This window comes from Martes martes, assembly GCF_963455335.1.
Source record: "Martes martes genome assembly, chromosome: 16".
Taxonomy (NCBI): Eukaryota; Metazoa; Chordata; class Mammalia; order Carnivora; family Mustelidae; genus Martes; species Martes martes.
The window spans coordinates 53,691,251-53,708,256 of record NC_137904.1 but is presented as its reverse complement, the minus strand read 5'-3'; the positions used below and the strand labels follow the sequence as shown (position 1 = coordinate 53,708,256).

The following is a 17,006-nucleotide window of genomic DNA, read 5'->3' as shown; positions in this document are numbered from 1 at the left end:
GCGAACATTTCCGATTCGCTTGTTTCTAGAACGGTGTGTAGACCATGGAAAACTACTAGTTCTCTTCCCTGTTTGTTCATTCAGCGTTTGCAGAGCAAGCTCTGCGTGGATTTCCGTTTGTTACTGAGTGAAAATCATTTCTCAAAACAAGGTTCACTTAGAGTACATAAAATGTAGTTGCAGTAAACAAATTATATATTTTAAATTTAACCCTAAGAAATTGTCCAAAAGTAAATACAAGGCAATATTATACACTTGATGATTGCTGAATAAATGCCCATTACATTAAACTTAACATCTGCCCAACTTTTAACAGGACTCTTATGATTTGATTCTTTAAATAGAAGACATTTTCCTGGTCTCTCTGTGCAGAGTTGGTACAAATGGACTCTCTGTCTTGTCCAAACAACCGCGCCCCCCAATTTACACACGCAGCCACATCTGAATGTGTAGGTTTGTAACTCATGCTGACCTATAGGGCCAAACCTGTGCTTACCTTGTGGGAAAACAGAAGAAAACTGAACACAGGGGCAATAACAGTACGAGGAAATAAAACTTGTAACAGAATCCATAAAACTCCATGCTCCCTTGGGTTCTCTTTTCATATTAGAACGACCAAGTGTTTGCCCTCCAATGCGTCTGAACACAAATCACCATCTTTTGTAAATGACCTTAAGAGGTCTCATCAAGGAAGAAGGTGAATGTCGTAAGGGAAAGCATGAGTTCAGTTAGAATATGTGCTTTCGATCGCACTGCATAAATAAAGTTAACATGGAAAGAATTTAGGTTCCAAACTTCAAAATTTGAAACTACCTCTGAGTTTTACCCTCCGGGTGAAGACGGGAACGTGGAAAAGGCCATCTGCTCACCAGCGTTCAAACGATCTCATCTAATGTCTAGAGGCGTGATACGCTGCTCTTGTAAAGGTGATTCGTCAAGCCTGTGGTTTTCAACCTGCTCCCCCCAGTGGAAATCCAGCTGATGCTCACAGCCTGACAGGCCGACACGGGCATTCCTGGCCACACCATCAGGACACCCCATCACACCCTCCGCGCTCCTCAAGTGAACACTGCACAACGCAAAGTGAGAGTGATACTACTGTAGGCATAAACCTAACACCTGCTCGAAGCCTATAGGAAAAGGGCAACGCTCACAAACATAAGGCCCATCGTCACAAATTATGAGCAAGACCCTTCACAAATACTATGTTGTACAAGTCCTGTTAGTTTCACTTGTAAGTACGGTTGAGAGGAGGTCACATTTTATAAGCTGACAAACCCCAAGTGAACTATCGCTTCTTTCAGGCTCAAGGGACAACCAGCAAATAAAGGGAGAGCAGGCAGGCACCCTGGGAAGGAGGGTCCACACACGAGCGATGTAAGTGGAGAAGGTGACTTGCCTGGGTCTATAGGAGGCAGAGCACTCCTTCTAAGAAATGAATCAAAAATCGCCCCCTGGAAATTACATTCCTTGGATATCCTTTCTTGGGACATATACAGTGATTTTTATATTTACTTACTTATCTGTTAGTCCTAGCTCCCTTGTGAGATATAAACATATTTCAAGGATGGAAATGATGAGCTCACTACCATGGCCAGGCTAAGATGGAAGAGGGAGGGTTTATAGTTGTCAACATTCCAAGTAAGCCCCATTTCAAAGTTCAGATGCTTTAAAGAAGGTTCCATTCTGTTACTTGACACAGGGCAGAGTCAGTAAGCAGTTTGTTCTAAGGAAGTACGGCATCCAAGGGAAAGCATAATGCACAAGGGTTTACGGGAATTACTCCTAGGTGAAGGTCCTTATTTCTGGACAACAGCAAGGCATCTTATTATCCACTCCTTCCATTCCTTAAAGGCTTCCACGGGTTTTGGTAAATTCACGTGATCCTCCCGACGGTGCTCCCTGCTGACTCCAGGGCTGTCCGCGGACTCATCGTCAATCCACCTCACCAGCGCCTTGAGAAACAAAATCCAGAACCACACGTTCACAAGTCAGGGCAAAATAGTTTGAGGCAGGAGAAACACGCTGGCTTCTAAATCACATTATCTCAGTCAGCGGCTCCTATAAGCTCGGTAAGATGTTCCGTCCGATAAAGACATTCGTGAGTATGGAACACACACCGGGTGAAGGAGCAGTGGCCAAAAATACACAAACTACAACTACAGATGGTGGCCAGAAGTGTGCACAGGAGAAAAGACGAAAGAGAAACACGCATCCTCACAGGGTTTTCTGGATGGGAGGATTATGCTTTTCTCAACGTGCCGAACGTTCCACAGGGCACTGGGCAAGTGCTTTCGAGCTGATGCGCAAGTGGTCCCCATGTGAGTGTGCACAAAGGTATAGGCAGACACACATACGTAAAGATTGCTGCGTGAGCAGTCACACCCACGAGGAGGTATGTGAAGGGTACGGATGCATTTGTGGGTTCACGTGGATGCATGGACATGCACACATGTACCGAGATTACGTACTCTCCCTCTTCCTCCTTCAAGAAACTCATCCCTTCCTGTGCGTGAACAGCATACCCCTGTCTCATGTGGGAAGATAAAGCATCTCCACATATACTATGGTTTAAAAAAAAATGAACTCGGCCACGCACATCGGCATTCAGCCTGTTCTCCCAAGTCAAGTTCTCTGGCACTTAGCAAAGGGGACTAGATACCCCTCCCATGGTTTCTCCCTGAGCCGCAAGTGCAAGGTGCTCAGAGGCAAGGCAGTTTTAAGAAGAGATTTCTTTGTGTGTTTTTCTTTTTTTTTAGACCACAGCTTCCTGCTTATCTTTGCACTAATTTCCTCTGATAAATTATAGCTCCACAGAAGGGCCTAATAGAAAATGGCAGTTTGCTAGTTAGATAACCACTTCCCTCCTTCCTTTTCTTCCCCTCATTTACCTGGTATCTGTCTCTGATGTTGAAGCCCACAGCACACTGCAGCTTGCGTAAACAGATGGGGCAAAGGTTGAGGGGGCGCCGGTCAGCTTCCTCCAAGTGGTTGGAGCCTTGCATGAGGCATGCAAGCCACTGGCAGTGTCGGAGTCCAAATATGTGTCCAATCTCATGGGTTAAAGTCTGCAAGACACGCAGAGCAAGGCCTGGTAGCGCCCAGGTCAGCACAGAGAAACACCTGCTGCCTTCTCCTTGCTTTTCAAAGAAGCGAATTTATAGGAATCCACTCCCTCACAGTCCTCACCAAAACTTCAATCGGCCCAAAGACTGAATCCTTCATTTCCCTAAGTGTCTTACCGCCTTCCTCCCTACACTTCATTACTTCCCCTGGAGCAGGGTTTCTCAGCCTTGATACAGCTGACGTGTTGGGTGGGATCGTTCTTTGCACAAGCACAGTGGGGATGGGGAAGGACGCAGCTGTCCCATGCATTATAGGATGCTTAGCTCCGCCCCCAGCCTCTACCCACTAGACACCAGTAACCCCCCCCCCGGCCAACTGCAACAACCGGAAATGTCTCTAGACACCTCCAGAAGTCCCCGGGTGGGAAAACTCACCCCTGGGTTACAGCCGCTGCGCTAGACCAGTGGGACGCTTGTTACCCATTTAGATTCTGGGACCCTTCCCCCACAGATGCTGAGTCAGCAGGTTAGGGAGGAAGGGAGCTCAATCTGCATGTCTGCACGCCAGGGGAGGCTGCCCCGGGGCACACACTCTGAAAACACTATAGCTCTCAGTGTCTAAGCACAACTTCCCAGCTGCAGGAAAAGCCTATGTTTCTGGCTATGGAGATGGTGGGGGAGGGAATCAGGAGGCGGGCTTTCCGAAGAGCTGGGCTTAGGTCAGGAGCTGTCAGTAGAACTAACCTCAGGAGAAGGTAGCTTTGGGCCAAAAAGCAGCCGTTCTCACGATGCCTGAGAGCAGCGGCCTCCAAGAACAGCTTGACTTGGTGGCCACCACAGCCTCAAAGATTCAGTTACCTTACTCATAGCAGAATTCTGGAATGAAACTAGTGGCGAGGATGTGCAGACAGCCAAGGCTGTGTGTCACTAACAGGACAAAAAGCCAGCACGGATGCTGTAAATCTCAGTATTAAGGTATCCATTTTAATCGTTTTATTGATGACTTCAAACAATATCCATCAAAAGTATACAAGTTGATACAAACTCATTTATAATTAGGACCTGAAGGACTGTTTATACACAATTTAGACAATTAAGAGCTCTTTAAAAAATACTGTTGGATTTTTTGACTCACCTTACAGGAACGAAGCAGCAAAATACTGGTCACTTGAGGGACATAATAGTTATCAAAAATGGAATAATCACTTGAAGATTCTCTCTGTAGCTTGTTCACTTTGCCTTCATAGTGTGAGCTATAAAAATCACTGCCGTACCTGGCAAAGCTGAATATCCCCACACCTAGAAGAGGAGGACAAGTAACAACAGAAGGGGAGTAAGATTCCTGGATGAAAAACCAACAAAGAGAGCTCGTTTGGGCATCTAGTCCCTGGGTACAAATCTGTGCTACTGCGTTCACAGTCTAATATGCTTATAGTTTGCCAAGACAAAGGAGGACTTTTGCCCCAGATTTCCCTATCTGGCTCTTCTGCTAGCCACATTGCCCTGCCCTGTAAGATTCAATGGTCTCGAGATCAAATTCTTGAGAAATGAAAAGTTCCAGAATTTTTCCCCCTATAAGATTAGTCTTTTTTCTCAAAGAGTAGTCCAAATCAAGGACTCCAAGAGGAGCAAGGAAAAACGGTAACACACACACCCCACGCAGCCATGACTTTACTCTTTAGGAACACAACAAGCAGATCTCTAGGTCCTGCGGGTCAGCGAGGGTTCCTGCATTGCCCTGAGGCTTGGAGACCATGTTGGAGACCATGCCCTCGCACAGAACCTCCTCCCACCTTCCCCTTCTCACTCAGAATGAGACTCTATGTGACTCTATGCGGCTGCCGTCGGGTGACCAGAATAAACACTCTTGTAATGACTTCCTGTCACACTGAAGCTTCTGCGCACATAGAGAACAGGGTTTGCTGCACAACGCATTCTAAAGGGCATGGTTTTATAAGGTGACTTGTTCACGTTATCACTTTTATTTATGCCTCTTTCCGTTGTGATTTAAAATAAGGCATTTAAAAAAAAAAGGCTTTTTTTTTAGTTAAAGAAATGAATTCATAGTAAGTTTGTCCAATCCAACTTGATCCAAAGAGAATGCTCCTCACCCCACCCTTCCAAGTGTCGCCTGATATTTGATATTTAGAGGGAGAGAGAGAGAACATTCTGAAAGTTAAGGAAAACCCAAGTCTCCTCATGTCACAGCTGACCTTCTCTCCTCTAGCCAACGAAGTGTGGGTATACTTCACAATACCTTTAGCAAGAACATTTTTTCCTTCTAATAAACTTATGGATGTAAGATTATTTTCTTTAGTAATTAAGTATTTCTCCATTTTACAACCCCCATCTTTGTAAACTTGGAGAGTATAGTCACTTGTAGTAAGATACTATCTCACTGCCCAGCAGATCAGCGCTGCTAGCTTACACCTTCTCTCAGGCCATGCACTATTTAAGAAACTTACTAAAAGGGACACCTGGGTAGCTCAGGGTAAGCTTCTGCCTTTAGCTCGGGTCATGATCTCAGGGTCCTGGGATTGAGCCCCTGCATCGGGCTCTCTGCTCAGTGGGGAGCCTGTTTCCTCCCCTCTCTCTGCCTACTTGTGATCTCTCTATCAAATAAATAAATATTTTTTTAAAAAAAGAAAGAAAGAAAGAAACTTACTAAAAAAGGAGAGGGGCCTTAAAGTAGAAACATTTTAGGAGAATGCTTCCTGACCGCCTCAAACACCATAAGATAAATTAGCTAGCAATGTCTAGGTAAATTTTTTTAACTTTTTTTTTTTGTTTCCATCACGGTAAGGTTAATTATAAAAGGGGAGAGAAAAATTCAGCTCATAAAAGTTTATTTCTGATAGGGGTGCCTGGGTGGCTCAGTCAGTTAAGCATCTAAGCTCTGGGTTCAAGTCATCTCAGGGTCCTGGGATGGAGCCCCGGACTACCCCCAACCCCCATACGGAGCTCCCTGCTGAGTGGGGAGTCTGCGTCTCTCTCTCCCTCTATCCCCAGCTTGTGCTCTTCCTAATAAATAAAATCTTCTTTTAAAAAAAGTTTATTTCTAATAGAAAAATAGCTCTTAAAAAATCAGAAAGACAGCAGTGGCCACAGTCTCCAAGAGGGGGTTGGGGACACTCTAGGAATGTAAATGGAGAAGTCACCAATGAAGGAACAGGGGAAGGAAGAGACTCTGTGGTGCCCTGCGCTCCCAGCTCTAATGAATGTATCAGAAAGGGAGACGCCTAGCAGAAAAAAACACTTGTTAAAGAAAGGGCCCACCCCCAACAAGCCCCAAGGCTGATGTGACACCTGGACAGTCAAACTGGTACTCTGAAAGCACGCCCTGGGTACCTACTCCCCAGCCCCAGAGCGCTAATGGACCACCACTCCCCTCAAGGCACTGGACTCCCCTTCAAACCTGTCAGATCCTAGCAGACGAGGGTAGAGAAATTACAGCACAAACGGGTGGGTGGAGAGAAAAGGAGTGGAGAGAAGGCAAAAAGAAAGAAATATCATAAGCCAAAATGGAATTTACTTCCAGATCCTTTTCTATCCTCAGTATTACAGTGCAGAATTCCCAGTGAGTCAAGTTTACTATATCTCAAATCAAAAACTGAAGTTGACTTTACAGAAGTAAAATAATGTCATGAGCCACAGAATAAGAACGTTGCACACTTGTAAATCAGCCTATGGTCACTGTAGCTATGCAAGAGATCTACAAAAAGAATTGAAAAACCGCAGGATTTTCACTTATGTTAATGATACTACAAACATGTTTAATTCCCCTCGTCCCTGAATTACTGACATTTACCATCTGTTGTGCAGAATATCTATATGGATGCTAGGCATACGTATACACTTTTTATGTATCAGCACAGGTAAACTATCTCAAAAGGACTCTCTAAAATAGGTATCATTGGGATGCCTGGGTGGCTCAGTTGGTTAAGCTGCTGCCTTTGGCTCAGGTCATGATCCCAGGGTCCTGGGATTGAGTCCCACATCAGGCTCCTTGCTCGGCGGGGAGCCTGCTTCTCTCTCTGCCTCTGCCTACCAGTCTGCCTGCTTGTGCACTCTCTCTCTCTGACAAATAAATAAATAAAATCTTTAAAAAAATAAAAAATAAAATAGGTATCATTGGCCTCAAGGTCATGTAGGTAGTGCATGGCTCATCGATCATCAGAATCCAACCACAGCATACCACTTTCTGAGTGTAGCACCATACACCAGAAATAACATAGTCCGAAGTATTAAAATGATAATTGGTTGACTTTCTTCCCTTTATCAACAGGTTCAAATACTCTCAAGGTGAACAAACTTCTACCAACAATGTCAAAAAGGAATACCATCTGTCAAAGAGGCCTGTCCAAAGACAAAATTCCAGGAGTCTCGTGGGTAAAGATCAATCATTGTTATTCCCACAATACAGAAGGCATCTCTAGGTTTCTTCTTTTTTAAGAACCTCAGGATGTGCCCTATTTGAAAAAAAAAAAGGCCATGTGAGCTATAAATATATTTCTATATATATATATAGCCATACATGTATCTAATAGCTCCTTTCCTCAATTCAAATTGTAAAGTTGTTTAATTCACCTGCATGAATTTGTAGGTTTTGTGTGTTATCATTGACTCTAAAGGAACACCTCGTGACAGAGACAGGAACCGGTTCTAGGAGTTTTACTGTCAAGCCATAGAAAAATGCTTCACAGTATCCCTTGAGCCACTTAATATATTCTTCACTGATAATTCTGGTGTTTCCCAGAGACCCTAGAAGACAGAAAAAATATAAGACAGACTTGAGGATGATTAAACATTCAGTCTCTCAGTCTATAATTAGAAATTTGAAGTTAGAAGCAAACTAACTCTAGATTTTCAATAAACCTTTATCACTCGTTGATGTGAACATGAATTACAAAGAAACGAAATGTCCCTTTTTAAGGCGATTTGGGTACAAAGGTTCCACCACTGTAATGAATGTCAAAAAATGATCATAAAACTGCCCACTTGAATGAGATCAGCAGCCCAGGCTATCCCTGGCAACAGGCCCATTGCAAACCAACCCGAATCCAGCACGTTACCAATGTATACCTATGCACTGTATATAAATACTGCGTTTCTCTGGAGACGGTGCCTTTCTAGAAGGATCACTGAAAAACTCTTCGAAGTCTTGGGGAGCCTCCGGATGGGAGATGATCCAGTCTGATTCTGAATGCAAGGTAATGGGTCCAAACAGATCACTGTCTGGCTTGAAGGCTTTGTTCAGCAAACGCCGTTCGCCAGCATCTAACTTCTCATACTGTGACACAAGCGTCGGGTTCTTTGAGATGAGAGCTGTTTTTAGAGTCTGTTCAGAGTGCTGTACTGTTTGCATCTACCAGGAAAACACAAGCAATCAAATAGACAATGCATATCCACTCCGGTGACTTGAATCTGCCTATCCTCCACATACATCAATCATTTCTGCCTTTTTTTTTTTTTACTATTATTCACACCAAACAACCGGTTTTCTTCCCCATTTCCAATCCATTTCTTGGGGAGGGTAACTGAAAGGTGAAAAGAAAAATCATGAAGTTCATTCCTTCTTCTCTTACGGAACCTGCTCCCGTTACAAAAACCATAAGAGAATGAAGAGGATGACCTGATTTCCTATTTCCTTCTGTCCCTGGACTAACAATACTATGAATTGACTCATTAGGGCCGCATGAAAAATACTCATCTTTTCCAAGGTGACTCAAAGATGTTCCAAACCACACAAAAAGAGAACTGATGTAAGTCCTGCCGTTTCTGTAACTTAACTGTAGGCTGGTAATAGACCTCTGCCACTGAAGTTTACTGCCTCAAAGTCATGTCACCCTGGGGAGGACATCAGGTGACTAACCCAAAGCCAGACTCACAATGACAGGTTTCTTCCATTCACATCGTGTTCCTCTGTAGGGCTGTCATCCTTCCTTCTGAATGCATCAAACGGCTGTTTCACCACGAGGCTTTTTGAGTTAGAAAAGGGGAAAAAAAAATTGTGGGCTTCACTCTCTGGAATCTATCATATTTCCTAATTCTCTAGATTTTTTTTTTTCCAGTTTAATGATTGACAATTGATGGGAAAACTGAAGCTAATGTAATGTCTGTTCGTTCTGGTTGGACATCAGAATCCTGGGGTTCCAGAGGGAGGGCGAAATTCCCAAACGGGGGTTACTACTGTCAGAGCTCTGATATGTGCATAAAATCGTCCTCAGGGCTCCCCAACCTCGCGGGCCGTTCACTTCTCTTACAGGACAAAATAGCCACCAAATGTGCCCTCCTGCAGGCCACCTACCTTTAGGGAGGTAGGCTCCCATCGAAGATTTTGCCTTACAAGGACGGGCATGCCTGGGCCTGGTCGGGAAAGTGCTGTGCGGGGTGCCTTCCCCCCAATATTACAAAGGCGGAGTGAAAGGTTGGCCACCCTGGGTGGAACCGCGGGAGGCAGGAGAGGATCGCTTCTGTGGGCTGGAGGCCTGCAGTGCTAAAACCAGCACATCCTGGGCAAACCTCGACAAGTTGGCCGCCCCCGCTGGTTGCTATAGCAACCCGCACCTTGGCCTGGGGCCCGTGCAACCGCGACCCGGTCCCTGGTTGGGGTGGAGTGGGGATCCCCCGGGGAGTCTCGCTTCGTCTTTCCGCCCCGAGGAAGCCTCCTCAAAGGGCCTTGCTCCCCGGAGACGCCCCCGTCCCCCGCTGTCCTCCCCTGCTTCCGCCGCGGCGGCCCCGCCCAAATCCTCATCCCTCCCCACCGACCGCGACGGTCCCCGTCGTCCACAACCAAGCCCCCAACCCGGGAGGCCACGGCCCGGATCTGACGGCTCCACAGCAGTGCCCTCACCCCGCCGGCACTGGACACCGCCCGCGTCCTGCGGCAACCCCTGCGCGCCCGCACGTCGCGCCCTGCGCCGTACCGCGCGCGACCCCTCAGCCCCGCGCCGGCGCAACGCCACGCCCCACCGCGCCGGCGCAACGCCGCGCCCCATCGCGCCGCGCGCCGCGCCGGTCCTCCGTCGCGCGGGCCACGCCCCTTTCGCGCGGGCCACGCCCCCGCGTCGCGCGCCACGCCCCACCGTGCGCGGCTCTCCGGCAGGCTCGGGTCCCTAGTGGTGGAGCCGCCGTCGGGGTCCTGGTCGCCGCGAGCTGGGGAGGCTGGCGAGCGGGGAGCGAGGCGTCGCAGTCAGTCCCCACAGTCCCCTTCCGCCCCCCGGGCCGCGCCGGCCTCGCGGGTTGGCCTGTTTTGCGAAGGTGCGCGGGGTCCGCGGGTTTGGGGAGCGCCCTCGGCGTGACTGATGTCACCAGGCGGCTCCAGAATAAGTCAGCCGCGGCCGCAGCTTGACGTACGGCCTGGGCGCGCGCCCCGGTGCCGTCACCGCTCGGACTTTCCCTTCCTCGGCGGCGGCGCCTGCAGCGGCCTGGGCGGGGCCGCAACGGCGCAGCGCAGGTGGAGCGCGCGGAGGCGGACGGCGCGGAGGCGGGGGCCCGGCCTGGAGCCGCCCGCGGGGTTTCTCTGCACCCGGGGGTGCGTCCCTCTGTGCCTGGCTGGTGCTGAGAAGCCGAAATGCGTGTGCGGGAGCGGAGGAGAGAAGTAGGACAGGCGCGGGCGGGCGTTAGGACTGGACTAGCTGTGTGGCCTTGGCTAGGCCGGTTACCCTCTCTGGGCCTCTCGGTTGTCCCATGGAAGATGAGAGGAGCCAGCTCTGACCCCTAGAGCCCCTCAGCACTGGGGAGTTGTATCTGAAAGCAGAGGACCCCCCCCGACCCCCCCACCGAGCCACGGCTCTACATCCCGGTGCCCAGCAGACGTTAGGGCCTAGGAGTGGGTCAGGCTGGGTCAGGCCACCTCGTACTGCCAAGAACAGATCCCAACCTGACCGCCATCCCCTCTCCCTGCAGGGGTGTGGTCCTCCAGCAAGCCCGCCAAACAAGCCCACCCACCACCCCTCGTGCACCCCTCGTGCCCTCCTTCCTTTCCAGCTCAGGTCATTTTTGCCCCATGCTTTCCAGACTCCGTCGGACCCAGCAGCGTCCTACAAAAGAACCCCCCCAAAACCCGGGTCCAGTGTAAGCCTGTTCCTTCACACCTCCCCCTTTCCCAAAAGTTCTCTTCCCAAGACTTCACCTTAAGGGACACTCAACTTTCTTCCCTGAACATCACTTCTTCCCTCCCAACGGCCACTCAGAAATACTCCCGAGCCCCAGTGTTCATTTCCAAGCCGTTGTCCTACTATGACCAAGCAGCCTCTATGCTTTTGAAGTTGAGGCCATTTTACCATTATCTGATTTGTCTTCACCCTCATGGTCCTTCTCCCTCCCCAGGAAGGACAAACAACGTGTTTTCTTGACGACTTCAGCCCCCGTCTGGTGGTTATCTTCTCCCCCCTTAACCCCATGTTGTCTCTCCTTAGAGGACTGTAACTTAATAAATGTTTTGTCTTTTCAACTCCAGTGATCATGTCAGTCTCTAGGTTGGTAACTCCCCGTGGATCTTGAAATGGCCAAAGTCATTCTTTGACCACAGTGCCCGTTTCCACCCTTAACCTGAACCCAGTCTTCAGCGAAATGCATCCATATCATGCCTGGTCCCCAAATTTAAACCGAGAACATCAATGCATCAGCCTCGCTGTGTCTGAGATGCTTCTTGGCTTTCTGGGACGTTGTGCCTTTTGACTGAATGCCTGTCTCCAGACATCCTGAGAGTCAGTCAGTGTAGCGCAGGGGCTAAGATGATGGTCTGGGCTTGAACCTTGGAACCCGTTGTTCATTAGCATGTGGCCAGCATCTTTTTTTTTTTTTTTTACCTTATGCATTTCTTCCTGGTTTGTACAATGGAGATAAAAGTAGCACAAACCTTCTGTGGTTTTTAGGGATCAAATGAGTTACTTTGGACTTTTTACCTTTTGATCCAGTGGCCTTCTGACGCCCTGAGAAGCTTCGTTGAGCTCAGTGTTTAACTCTTCCGTGGAGCTCTCCCTAACCCCACCTCCTGCAGCACAAAATTCCCTCCTCTGCAATGATCACTACCTTGTGCATACTGCTATGTTTGTCCTTATTGCAATGATCATAACTTACTTCCTCAGTGTCTCCCTAAACTGTGAGGTGCTTAAGGGCAAAGACTTTCATTCAAGGTATCTGGAACATAAAAGTTATTCCTTGGCTTCTCATTAACTAGAATTTTTTGTTTTTTCATTTAAACTGAATTCACTTTCTGGATTTAAAAAAAAACAAAACACTTTATGGTTGCCCCTAAGTTTTAGAAGGATACGATATTTCTGTATAGTCTCAACGTATTTAATGCTTATTGTTTAAAAAGTTGAGTACCCCATGTTCGTTAAGCTTTCTTTTTAGAATAAGAAGGATATATCTATGTAAAGTACATTTATATATAATTTTTCTCTGAACCATTTGTGAGTAAGCTGCAGACGTGATGTGTCATTACTCCTAAATACCTTAGCATATATTTTCCAAAACCAAGTACACTTTCATAAATAACCGCAGTACAATTAAAACATACCAGTATGAACTTACGTGATAATTGTACCTCTTCACCCTGCCCCCAACCTCTTCCCTACAGTTTCTGAATTTTACTTACTGAGATTCCACTACAGATCCATTGAGATTAGCAACCAATCTGTCGTTCATTTTCCTAGTTCTTGGACTTTCCTTAAAAATTACTAAATATATGAAAATATTCTAAGTACCTTTTTAAAAGCCAAATCATACTGAAAGAGTTGTCGTGAAAAGTAACAGCCGCACCTACAGACCAACTTCCAAGAGGCTCTCAGATGTTCTCCCTAGTATTTTTGTCCATTTCTGAACGGGATGTATATAATGAGATTTCTTGCTCTGCTGGTTTAAGGTGGTATCTATTGATTTGCTGCCATGATACATGGGGACCGACCTCTCCTTTGTATCCTCAAACTGCACATCTCCCGTTCCCCACCCATGTAGTTGTATCAGGACTTTGGACTGACTCTGTAGTCAGCGCTTCTATTATGATAATTACTCATTGTTTGCTGCAGAGCCCAGCAGTGTACTATGACTGTGCTTTCTTCCTTTTCTTTTTAAAAGATTTTACTTATTTATTGGGGGATGGAGGGAAGGAGCGGAGGGAGAGAGACGAGCAGACCCTGTGCCGAGTGCGGAGCCTGATGCGGGGATTGATCTCATGACCCTAAGATCCTGACCTGAGCCAAAATCAAGAGTCGGACGCTTAATGGACTAAGCCATCCAGGGGCCCCCGTGCTCTCTTTATTGTAGAACTCTCTATTTTCACCCGGAGTTAATCATCATTTCATTTCTGTTATTGGATTGGTTTTCTTTTTAAATTATGAAAAATCCATTTACCAAGTTTCTTAGGCCTCCTCTAATTCTTTATTACTTAAAAAAAATGCTTCATCATCTCTGTTGTCAATATTTTCTGCTTAGCCTGAGCACATCCGTTGTTTGTTTTCTGGGAGCCGTTCTTCTGCAGCTCTCTATCCCCTGCTCCCGTCTGAACCATCGCTCTCTGGGCCTGCTGTGCAGCTCTCAGCCTGGGACTGCGACTGTACTCTGCTCTGTTGGATCCTTTCTCTTAAATTCTGTGTCTTCCTCCTCCTTGCTTTACTCCTCTGGTTGTAGTAGCACATGCCCTAGATCCTTTTGGAATAAAGTTACATAGAAATAAATATTTTGAAATCTTGTCTATCTAAAAATGTTTCTAGTCTACCCTCATACGTGACTGAGAGTTTCGCTGCACGGGTATGGAATTTTTAGGTTGAAAATCATCTTGCCTCAGCACTGGGAAGGGTTTGTTCCATTTTTTTCTGACATTCAATGATTTCGATTTCTAATCCTTATGTTACTTGCTTTTTTAAAGGAAGATCTTGGAGTCTTCCCTTTTTCCTTAGAGCCCTGAAGAACTCTATGGTTTTTAAGTATATACAATTTTTTCTTTTCTGTAACTATTTATTATAAAAGCATTTTGGATGAATAGTACAGAACAAAGACAGTCAATTTCTCTACTTAACAAGATGTGCAGAGTGCAAGAGGCCCACGGAGAATTTTCTCCTAATAAGATAAAGATGACTCAGGGATGGTTGAAGTTTTTAAGACTCTGGTTCTCCTTATGTCTTTGGTGTAGTTCTCCAGAAGTTCAAATGAAAAACTGAGAGCCTGGGAATTTTCCATGTCCCGTCTTTGTTGGATGGCCTTGAACAACAGTTTCTGTCTCTTTAACAGTGGAGCTTGCCGAGAGAAACGTATTTCACCTTTCAGTTGATTTCTTTTTCTTTTCTAAAAATTATTTTTATACATTAAAAAAAATATTTATGTGGGGTGCCTGGGTGGCTCAGTGGGTTAAAGCCTCTGCCTTCGGCTCAGGTCAAGATCTCAGGGTCCTGGGATCAAGCCCCATGTCGGGCTCTCTGCTCAGCAGTGAGCCTGCTTCCTCCTCTCTCTCTCTCTCTCTGCCTGCCTCCCTTGCCTACTTGTGATCTCCGTCTGTCAAATAAATAAATAAAATCTTTAAAAAAAAATATTTATGTAAGTAATCTCTACACCCAAAATGGGGCTTGAACTCATGACCCTGAGCTCAAGAGTCACATGCTCTTCTGATGGAGCCAGCCAGGTGCCCCTGTATGTTTTTTAAAAGACGTAACCTGGTCTGAGCTCTTTTTTCCCTCATTCATTTTGTCGCTCGCTCAGTGGCCTCTTCAATCTTGAGTCTCTTATCCTTCCATTCTGCAAGATTTCTTTCTTTCCATATTTTCTGGATGTGGGACTTCAGGATGGATGCTCTTCTTATCTTCAATATTTTTCCACCCATCTTTTTGTACTATTTTCTGAAGTTTTCATCTAGTCTTTTCTTTTGAGCATTTTCCCCCAAACTTCTTTCTTGTTCTGAGTGTTTATTTTGCACCTTTTCTCATTTAGTGGGTAAAATGTCTTCTCTTGTCTCTTTATGGATAGAAACTATGCTACTTTTGAAGTTGAGTTTCTGCTGTTTCCTCTGTTTGGGTCTTTTTCTTTCATGTTAGAACTTTCCACAAACATCTGATGATCCTTTGCTATCTGTTAAGCTTTCATCATGAGGCACACAAAGCTGGTTGATGGTTTTGTGTACATGAAAGCAGATTATCCACTAGGGGTTCTCAAGGGTGAGCTGGCAGACAACCAGCCGATTCACTGAGGGGGGATTCCCTAGTCTCTGAACCTGTGACCTGACATTTAAAAAAAAAAAAAAAAAAAAAGGATTGTTTCCTAACTGTCTGCCAATGTTCTGGAAACAGGGTGAGCGTCCCACTCATGAGTGTGCAGTTTCTAAACCCTTAACCCCTTTGTTTTCATCCTTTATAACTTACTGCCCGCAAGGATTCTCAAGTGTCACGAGAATACGTTAAGAGGGTTTCAGTCATTTACCCACTGGTATGAATTCATACTTGCTCAGTTTACTTTTCCCCTAGTCCTCAGCCGATATCAGCTGCCCTGGGGAAATGGAAGTCTGGCTGGTCAGGAAGTGGAAACCAGTAAGTAATTGAGGGTCACAGGGTTCCTCAGCCGAAGAGCATCCCAGAGCAGATAAGGCAGATTGGGGAAGGGTCCTATGATCTGGGAGATTTAGGCACTGCGACCTGGATGCTCCTAGAAGGTAAGAAGATGGAAAAGAAAATTCGCTTACATTTAAATTCTGTTGAGCCAGGGCTGTACCCGGAAAGCAAGAGCTGACTTGATTTCTCCCACCTGCCCTGCAGACAACCCTCCCAAGACGCAGCGCCCAGGTGCCATAAGAGAGAGAGGACTCAGGACAGCTGGTATCAGCCAAGGGCGAGAGAGAGAGAGAGAGAGAGAGAGAGAGAACTGTGCAAGGGGAACCAGAAAGCCCCGTCACCCTGGCAAATATCGATTTTAGGGAAAACGCAGTCTGTGTTCCAAACAACCAACTTATAAATGGTCTTTTGGACCGAGTCCTGCTTGCCCACTGAGGATCCATCTCCCGGTCACAGGGCAGCTCGGGTAGTGCCAAGTCCGGGGAGGCCATTAGCAGAAAAGCTAAGGAAGAGATCTTGGAGTCCATTAGGTGAAGAGAGGATTTTTCTATCTTCTATTATTTATGACTTGTGACTTCAGTGACCGTTTCCCGGAACAAATAAAATATTACAGTTCTGCTTCAACTTACTGGAGCAAGTAGATGCTTATCGTCAATCACATAGAAATTTTGAGGCGGTCTCGAAGGCTTTTGCTGCTTGTGGCCTCTTTGCAGCCCTTTGATGTCTTGTCAGGCGAGTTACTTTCTGTGCCTCAGACAGTTTCCAAAAGCTACCACAATCTGCGAGTGCGTGCGTCTGTGTACACACACACACACACACACACACACACACACACTCGTGTTCCCTGTATCTGTCTGGCTTGCAGATGAATAGTCAACTCAATGAAGGGCACCAAAGCCGACTTGAGTTTTTAGTTTAGGAAAGCTGCTCCCTAAAAAGGAGAACCCGGGGTTGCAAGGATGTCCGGGAGCACAGGAGCACGGAGGGTTACTTGGGTGGGAGCTACAGCCAGCGCGAGGGGTGGGAGAAAGGCCAGGTCCAGGGGCCTCTGTGACCTCTGGAGGGTGCCGGCATCCCCCCCCCGCCCCAACCCTGTGCCTCCGCAGCCCCCCAACCCCCCAGGGACAGGCTCCAGCATTGCAGCTACATCTGAAATTTTCGGTTTTCTTTCCCCTTCCCCTTTCTCAGTCTCCAAAAAGGGGGAGGGGGGGAGGGAGGAAGCCTGAATGAGACACAAGTGAAAGAGGAAGTGTCTCAGCACTAACCAAACACAGAACAGCCCACTCAATCAGTGACCTCTTTGGAAATACTGAAGACATCCTCGGAGTCCTTTTAGACTTTTCTGCAGGAGGGGACAGCTGCCGCCCAGAAGCAGCCAGCTTCCCTCTGGTGGCCAGGT

At 46.8% G+C, this 17,006-nt stretch overlaps 1 protein-coding gene across 3 annotated transcripts; it reads right to left on the bottom strand.

The window, feature by feature from the left end:
- Positions 1–173: 173 nt before the first annotated feature.
- On the bottom strand, positions 174–10,480 carry AMZ2 (archaelysin family metallopeptidase 2). Of its 3 annotated transcripts, none has more exons than XM_080825733.1 (8): positions 10,151–10,480; positions 8,954–9,043; positions 8,148–8,430; positions 7,653–7,826; positions 7,406–7,534; positions 4,201–4,364; positions 2,892–3,068; positions 174–1,955 (listed from the first exon to the last, which is right to left on the bottom strand). In XM_080825733.1, the coding sequence occupies exons 3-8, from the start codon at positions 8,428–8,430 to the stop codon at positions 1,800–1,802; spliced, it is 1,083 nt and encodes a 360-aa protein (XP_080681859.1). In that variant the 5' UTR covers positions 8,954–9,043; positions 10,151–10,480; the 3' UTR covers positions 174–1,799. The 3 variants fall into 3 exon arrangements, with proteins under 3 accessions (XP_080681859.1, XP_080681857.1, XP_080681858.1); XM_080825731.1 differs by lacking the exon at positions 10,151–10,480 and adding an exon at positions 9,919–10,061; XM_080825732.1 differs by lacking the exon at positions 10,151–10,480 and adding an exon at positions 9,373–10,022.
- Positions 10,481–17,006: the final 6,526 nt, after the last annotated feature.